This window comes from Tamandua tetradactyla, chromosome 8 (genome assembly GCF_023851605.1).
Source record: "Tamandua tetradactyla isolate mTamTet1 chromosome 8, mTamTet1.pri, whole genome shotgun sequence".
Taxonomy (NCBI): domain Eukaryota; kingdom Metazoa; phylum Chordata; class Mammalia; order Pilosa; family Myrmecophagidae; genus Tamandua; species Tamandua tetradactyla.
In genome coordinates this window covers 95,639,864-95,648,664 of record NC_135334.1, presented here as the reverse complement: position 1 = coordinate 95,648,664, position 8,801 = coordinate 95,639,864, and the positions used below count along the sequence as shown (strand labels likewise).

The window sequence follows — 8,801 nt, the reverse complement described above, 5'->3', positions numbered from 1 at the left end:
CCAAAGCGTGGCCTGGGGCTTGTTAGAAACTGAGAATCTGCATTTCCACAAGATACCAGTGATTCCTAAAGATTGAGTGGAGCCTGAAATTCTGCATGTTGACAAGCTCCACGTGAGTAGTTACCTAGCTGAGAAAACGGATAAGTGGTGGGATGCTGATAGCACAGTTGTGGCAAAGATAGGTTAGCAAAGGTTTTGGACTGTCCCTTTAAGGGTTTGTTGCATCCAGAGAAGAGTGACTTCTTTTTGGCACGAACTCAAACTCTGAGGACTTGCTCCAGCACAGACCAGCCAAACCACTAATCTGAATAAATAAGCATTAATTTTATTGAATCATGAATAATTTAAGACTGGTACAATCATCAGCTTTATTCTCTATGATGTGGGGCATGATCTCCAACAGATCATTGGCAAATTCAAACCTCATGACAAATGAAAATTAAATAGGGAGGGGAGGAAGGAGGAAGGGGAAGGAGGATGGAAACATACCGTACACAAAATACTCAATTCCTAGTTTTCTCTTTAAAAATGGCTAGAAAAAATTCATCAAAATGCAGCACTTTAATCAGTTATTTACAATTTCTATGTTACAATGAAAAATGTACATCTTATAGAACATATTTCATAGACTGCTCCACTGGAAACAACTAGGTCAAAACAGCAAACTTTCCAATTAATATCCACAAAGTTGGATTGTTTTTCCTTTTTGAAATAGATTCACCATGATCAGACAAATTTGAATACACAGAGTTCTGAAGTTTGAGCATCAACAATAAAATAAAAAATGTCCCCAAGGTACAATAAGGGTTTAGGCAAGTTCTTTTCCTTATCCTACCCCCACCCCACCCCCACCTTAAATTAAAAGGTTTTTTCATCTCATTTATGGCCTGTATAATTCTTGGCAGTTTGGAAAGAAAACTTCTGGCTTCCACTGGTAACTTAAATGTTGCATAGAATTTCATACATTTCAAAATTAGCCTAACAGTAGAAAAAGGCAAAATGGAAGCATTTTGGAAAGAGCCCTAAATGAGCACAGAGTTACTTTGTCAAAGGTGAGTGACACTAAAGCAAAATATGATCAAAGTAAGAAACGTGCATATTAGACAACCCTGCTTCCCGAAACTTTAGGAAGGACACTGAGTTGTGAATTATACAAGGGCTACGCGACCTGAAATCAGGCAATGCCAAGAGCAGAGATCTTGGTTCTGAGTCTGGACCCAGTGGGAGGGAAGTCTGTAGGAGAGAATAGAAGAGGAACAGAAGACAGGATGCCTTAAAAAAAAAAAAGTTTCCAATGATATTGGCAAGTGTCTACTCACAAGGTGACTGGGAAAACTGCCCCGGAGGAGAAATCAATTTTACCTCCTCCCAAATTCACAGTATGAGAAGTATGAGAGTATCAGTAAGGTCATTATTGGGAGAAATTGTCTGAGAAGGGCCCTCTTCAGGTTTAACAGAAGGCTCAGGGATTGGCCCCTGGTCACAGGCTATGTATACAGTTTAAAAATTGTATTGAAACCCAAAACAGGACACCACACACACCTGATTTAATGAGAGAAATCCGAACAGAATCGGAGTTTTCTGAGATTCAAGCAGGGACAGATTGAAAGGCTTTCCATTTACCGGTGAGTGAGATACATTATTCCCCTTTTCCTTTCAAAGAGGAGAAAAATGGTGTCATCTAATGTCAGGTGAGCAGTTTTAGGTCAAGCTCTCATGATAAGGAAAGAAGAAAAAAATGTAGAGAGTTAGACCCTCAGACCTAGAAACGGAATAAAAACCCTGATCATGAATGAATGGAGGTACCCACACTGGGGTCCAATGATGATTCTCTATAAAACAGAAACAAGCGACTCAGAGATTCATCCCGCGCTGTAAAGAAAAGACCAGCACGCTGGACACAGCAAACCGGGCTGCTGTCAGGGCGCGCGTGGCAGCGTCACGTGGACGTGTAAGGAACTTTCCCTTTCCTGCACAACAGATGGCTGTCCGGTCTGGCTGTTGATGGGAGACTGATTGGAACCTAAAAATGGATCTTTCTTCTTTTTTCCGCCTTTCTCCCGTGGTCACACATCCACACACGAATGAGTCTTTTGGATGATAAAAGTCAGAGCAACTTGGGTTTTCCTAAAGAAACAGATGACTTTTTTTTTTTTTTTTTTAGCCCTGTTTGCTTGGATGGGGAAAACAACCCAACGCCCCTCCCCAGGCAGGCACAGCACTCGTGTAAATGAACAAGGTTGGTACAAAACCAGTAAGGCAACGCTTTGGGAAGGTCAGCACCGAAGAGGGCAGGCCCGTCCTGGGCGGGGCAGGGGCCGGGGCCGGGGCTTCCGGGGAGGAGGGTGGCCGGCCCCGCTGCGACGCGGCGGCTCCCGACGAAGGTTCAAGTCTTTTGCGAGGTGACCCGGCCACCCCACCTGGGGCTGGGGCTGGGGCGCTCCAGGCGCAGATGCGAATTCTAACAGCTCCAGGGCGAGAAGGAGAGGCGAGGTTCCCAGCTTCCGCACCTCTGGGGGTGGGGGGTGGAGCCCCAAGAACCCCCAGCTCAGCGGGAGGAGGCGAGTGTGGAGAATGGTTAGGATGCACAACTAAAACTGCAAACGCAGCAGGACCGAACCAAAACTCAACTTCTACGGCTCCTACTTTCACCAAAGGATTGATTCTGGCCAAGGGGAGGGAGAAAAAAAAAATCTTCTAAATCAATGAGTTGGCAAGGGAGAAACACAACCTCATTTTCAAAGGCGGGGGGGAGGGGGTGTCATCCGTTTTCCAAAGTGGAACAATTCTCACTATACACAGTGTTTGCAGAAACAAACAAACAAAAAACAGAAAAAAAAATTAACCTGATTCATTTATCTATAATAAGGAAATGGACACATGCTGCTCAGCACTGAAGCCACAACCACTCGCTCACTCCTTCATTCACTCACATGCACTGATCGGCGGCCCAGGGGCCTGAAAAGGTGTGGTTGAAGTGGAATAGGCAAAACACCTCTCGGGGTAGGAGAGCACCATTCAAAAAACAACAACATAAAAGCGCGGCTCATCTTTTCCTAAGGTTTCCCTGTTTGTCGCTCCGGCGTTTATGGAGTGGCACCAAAGCAAAGCCCTAGTTCTCTCTGCAGCAGGTGTGGGCAAGGGCGCTGGCAGCTGGGCCCAGACTGTGACAAGGGGAAGCAGACCTGTCCACATTTCCATCTTTGCTCCAGCCTCTCCCGTCTCCGGGCCACTCATTGCAGGATGCTGTTTGGTTTCAGAGCTTCAAGTGCGTTCTTTTTCTTTCCCCCTATTTTTGTTTCAATGGCGATGATCCTTTCCCAAGAAGTATCTTCAGTGTCTTAGGGAGGTCACAGCAACAAGGCAAAACAGAGTAATTAAAATAAGACAAAATGTAGTGCAGTTCTCGCTGGGGGAAGGGAGAGGCCCCAGGGTGGGTGGACAGGGGTGCCCGCACCCAGGGCGAGGCTGGTGTCCCTTCAGCGCGAAGGGTGCGGCTGGAGGCCGGCTCAGGAAGTGTCCTGCAGGATGCAAAGGAGGTGGGTGGAGCAGGGCGAGGAGAAGGGGGTTGGGTGGGCTCCGTGGCCAGGCTCCTGTCACAGAGTGGACTCCAAGGACGAGTCCAGGATGTCGTCATGATGGCTGTTACTGTTGGAGTCGCTGTCATAGCTCTGGGGGCTGGAGTAGTTGGCTGCCTCCTGTAGCCTCATCAGCATGTTCATCTGGGGCAAAGAACAGAGGGCGTGAGCAGGTTTTAGCCCAGTTGGTCCCCAACCTCTGGCCTCTCAGATGCTCATGCTACCTCCTCCAGTCTCACCCTAGAACTGCAGCCCACCGTGGAGGCAGTGGACACAGCAAAGACTCTGGGCCAATCTTTCAGGGTTCAAACCCCAGCCCCACCAATCATGACCCATAATTGGGCAAGTTACTTAGCGACTTTGTACTTCAGTTTTTTTGTTTTGTTAAATATGTGTAATAATGGTACCTATCCTAGAAGGTTATACTGTGGATTGAGTTACTATATGTAAAGCACTTACAACAAAACAGAAAGTCCTAAATAAGTATTTATTACATTTGTTTTTCGTTTGGGAGGGACATGTCTTAACCTGGGTGTCCCTCGGCCTGGGTAGAGGCTGGCCACACATCCCTGCTTCTGGAATGAGAACAGCAGCACCACTGAAATCTGAGGCACCGGGCTCCCCTTTGAGGAGCATCCAGCTTGTCCCTACTTCTGGCTCCCGACAGTGCCTTCTTGGGGAGGCAGGACAGGGTTTCAGTTACAAGCATCGCCTTGAGGTCAAAGGCCTGGACTGCAACTCAGGAATCTCTGGGCAAAATGCCTAAGCATCTGAGCCATCACTCACATTCCCTTGTCTATAAAATGGGGAGTGTGGTAGCCCCTGACTCAGGGGACTGAAGGAGGGAATGAAATGCTACAATGTGTACTAAGTCTTCAGATTGTGGCTGGCCTGGCACATAGTAAGTGCTCAAAATCTGCTCTATCATCTTCATCATTATCATCACATGATTTAAAGAAAAGGGTTTCAAAACAGTGTCCCTGGAATCTCCCCTGGTCTCCATTCCATGGGTCATTTATACAAATAAATTGTGTGTGTGCAGTTCATAGCTAATCTAATAAGTAAGACAAGAAGATAGGATTTGAGCTAAGGCCCAGGAAGTGATGCAGTTGAGCAGGAAATCCAGCTGCTTCCTGATCAGTTGCCCCTGCAGGATGCCCTGTTGGGTCTCCCTGGGTGACCCAGACCTCAAAAGCATCATTAGGCTGATATCCATCTCCATAGCAAGAAAGCAAGGAAGAGGTAGATCAGAAGGACAAAGAATAATCCCTGGCAGATGGGACCATTTACTCACTCATCAAACACTATGGAGTACACATATACTGTGCTGAATCTAACAAACAAAGGCCTGTCCTTATGGATGTCTCAGTCTCATGGGGGGGGGGCAGAGATTAGTAAATAAGAAAGCTATTATACTGGAAACCTGAGGACCTGGACAGGCAGAGTGGGACTTGGGAGAAATACTAAATATCTTCCTTGGCAAGAAGGGGTGGCTAGGCTGGCACAGCAGAATTTCAGGGGGCCCAGGGCCTAGAAGAGAGTTCTCTGTAAATGTTCTGAGAACTCTGTGTCTCACCTGAACTTCTGGGTTCAACCAGTGATACAAATTAATTGGCTAAGAAAATGAACTAAGCATTATTTTCTCTGGTTATCTTAAGTTCTTTTGTTATGTGAGTTCAGACCTCATGAGCCTGTCCCCACACAAAAAAAAAAAAAACGCCAAGCCAGTGTCTTGGCTTTTAGAAACGGTTAACATTAGAAATGGCTGCTTGAAAGAGGTTTTGTTCCTCTGCAAAACCATTGTTGTGAACGCTGCAAACTAGGCTGGTTGATGTCTATGCACAGAAACACAAATAATAAATTCATATCAATGCCCTTCCTGCTAAAGTTCTCAACAGGACCACAGCTGCTTCCTAACACTCAGTGGGATGGCCGATACCCCAAATCACATACAAATATATATACTTACCCAGCAAATAAACTAGTTGCTAGGCATAGAACAGCAAATCAGTTCTTTTTAACCTGCAGCATCTCTTATGAAAACTTTCTTTCATTAGGTAACACAAGTGATATCCTTTTGCTGTGTTTTCCTTTTACCCAACTATCCAGGAAGACTGAGGCTAAATTTAAGGCATGAAAACAGTAATTTAATCATGGGGTTCTGGGCATATTTTTTATAGGGCTTTTGATTTGTTAGTTCTAATTTAGCAGTATGACTATGTATGTGTCTTATATTGTAGAGAGTGCCATGATTGATTAGCAATGTCTGCTGTGAACAGAAGCATGGAGTGGTGGCAAGCGAGCCATGTTTTTGCTAACTTGGAATTAAAAAAAGAAGACTAAAGTATGAAGGAGGTAGTCAGCCTGGGGTCCAGTACTGAGACTGAGCTATGATAATGGGACATAGTAACCTTCCACAAAAGCCTGATCATTACTATTTCAGGTGCTTTCTAAAGGGTCTTGTTTTTGCTTTTGCAATAGTAGATAAAGAAGACAGATTGTATTAGGGAGTTAACCTAACTGGTCACAGGGCCTGTTTGCAGGTGTCCTTGCCCTCTAGAGTCCCTCCAACCTTTTCCTCAAACCTCCTCTTCCCTATGCCCCTGACCTGTGGCTTGTGTTTCTGATCTTCAGCTCTTTCTGTCTGCTGATTACTAGAGTGAGAGATCAGTGGAATAGCACGGTATAGATAAAGGTGGTATCGCAAGTCAAAGAGCAAAGAACAGTAGATGAACAAGATTAGTCATTTAGGGGAAAAATAAAATTCTTAATCCTACACCTTCTTCTAAAGTAAACTTCCGAGGTGTTAAAGGCCTGAACGAAACAATAAAACCATGGAATAAGATATTGGTAAAAATGTCCCTAATCTTGGAGTGGGTCCAGCCTTCCTAAGTCATCTTTGTCTTTCCAGAGTGCCTTGCATCATGCTCAACCTATAGGAAGTGCTCAGTTGAGTGCTGAGCTGCTCTGTGAGATGGGAACTCACCAGCGGGTCTCCTTCAGCATCGCTGGGGGGCACCTGCTTGCTTGTGGAACCCTCCCGTGGCATGGAGTAGCCATCGAAGCCAACATCCTCTGGCCGCAGCTGCAGCAGGGGAGGCCACTCGTGCTGCTGAGGACTGGCTGCCCACGGGTAGGTGTCCATTACCCACTTGGCAGGATCCTCCCAGGGAGCCCGCCTTCCATAGAGCTGAAAAGAAGCAAAGAAGGAGAAGGTTGGAAGTGGTCTGAGACCCTTTCTGGCAATCCCGATTCTGTAGCTTTCTGAAAAACTCCCCAAACCCAGCACTGTGTCTCCTCTAATTGAGTAATGCCACTTCAAAAAGCTTATCACAAAAGGAAGTCGTCTAAGATGGAGATAGTGGGATCTGTCAAGACCAAAGGTCAAGAGCATAGACTTGAAATGGTGGCTTTGCCACCGACTAACCACATAACCCTTAGTGAGGATCTTTACCTCTCACTGTGCCTCAGCGCAGTGCTACAGCATGAGAAATGGGCACCATGCTACCTATTTTATGAGGTTGTTTTTAGGGTTAAATAAGATCATTTTGTAAAGCTTAACTACTACACAGGAAATGCTTCATAAATTTCCACTACTATCATTCTTATAATATTGTCCATAATAGGGAATGCTGGGTATAATCTATAAGTATAACACCAGGGAAATAGTTAAATACCTAAAGTACACTCATAGAACAGAGCTTTAGACAGCTATTGAAATAATGTTGCCATAAGCCAAAACCGTCTTGGAAAAAAATATATATATAACAAAATTGGAGGTTTCACTCTTCCTGATTTCACTTCTTAGAAAACTACAGTAACCAAAACAGCAAAGTTCTGGCATAAAGACAAGACAAATCGAACAATGGATTAGACTGAGAGTTCAGAAATATCCTGTACATATATGGACAACTGATTTTCAACAAAGGTGTCAAGTTCAGGTAATGGGGAAAGAACAGCCTCTTCAAAAAAATGGTGGCGGCAAATGAAAGACAGACAATAAAGACTGAGATGGTATAATCATGGAATGCCTACAGTGTACAATGATAGTGACTAAATGTACAAATCAAAAAATCTTTTTGCATGAGGAAGAACAAAGGAATGTCAATACTGCAGGGTGTTGAAAATAGATGGTCATTCATATTTTAAAACTTTAACTTACATGTGAGACTAAAGCAAAAAATGTTTATTGGTGCAAAACCTATATTTTTACTAGTGCATTTCCTAATATAACTTATATGGACAATTTAACTGAACACCATAAATGTATGGAACCTTGACTAGGGCATGAGATTGTGTATATTTGTCCAGATGGATTTGAACAGTGAATAAAAGAGTATTTACGAAGTCCCCTTGGTAGAATGGCAAGAAAGGGGGAAAATTCAACTTCCCCATTTCGAGAGCTCCTGATATTCTTGCAAACAGTGGGGACAACCAAATCAATAGGCTGCGCCCTCAATCTTGGGGTTTGTTCCTATGAAACTAATCCCTGCAAAGGATAGACTAAGCCTACTTAAAACTAGGCCTAACATAAATGAAATCAGAAAGAAAGATAGATGTTAAAGATTGAGATGGTATAATCTAAAATACCTAAATAATAGTGACTAAATGTACAAATTTTAAAAATGTTTGTGCATGAGGAAGAACACAGGAATGTCATTACTGCAGGGTGCTGAAAATAGATGGTAATTAATATTTTAAAATTTCACCTTATGTGTGAGACTAAAGCAAAAGATGTTTATTTGGTATAAAATTTATATTTTGACTAGTGCATCTCCTAATATAACTTATGTAGCTAGCTTGATTGAATACCATAAGTACGTGGAATCTTGGATAGGACATGAGATTCTGTTGGTTTGTCCAGAGTGATGCCCCGATGAATCCCAGAGTGTTTCGATCAGTGAGTGGAAAAGGATATGCAAAGTCCCCTTCAAGGTGAGAATGGGGAGAAATGCAACTTCCCCAAGTTGAATTCTTGACATTCTCACAAGCAGTGTGGACAACCAAAGCTATAGGCTGAGCCCCTAGTCTCGGGGTTTGTTCATATGAAACTTAATCCCACAAAGGATAGGTCAAGTCTACTTAAAATTTAGGCCTAAGAGTCACCCCCAAGAGAGCCTCTTTTGTTGCTCAGATGTGGCCTCTCTCTCCAGCCAACACAACAAGCAAACTCACCACCCTCCCCCTGTCTGCATAGGACCTGACTCCCAGGGGTGTGGACCT

At 44.2% G+C, this 8,801-nt stretch overlaps 1 protein-coding gene across 5 annotated transcripts in view; it reads right to left on the bottom strand.

Annotated features, from left to right (window-relative positions):
• Positions 1–309: 309 nt before the first annotated feature.
• The window catches only part of NAV2 (neuron navigator 2), a 390,205-nt gene continuing 381,713 nt past the window's right edge, over positions 310–8,801 (bottom strand). For all 5 annotated transcript variants that reach the window (XM_077114211.1, XM_077114212.1, XM_077114213.1 and 2 more), the window contains 2 exons: positions 6,565–6,768; positions 310–3,722 (listed from right to left, as the gene is read on the bottom strand). In XM_077114211.1, coding sequence (XP_076970326.1) covers positions 3,597–3,722; positions 6,565–6,768 — 330 coding nt within the window. In that variant the 3' untranslated portion in view covers positions 310–3,596. The remainder of the gene's footprint in view (positions 3,723–6,564; positions 6,769–8,801) is intronic.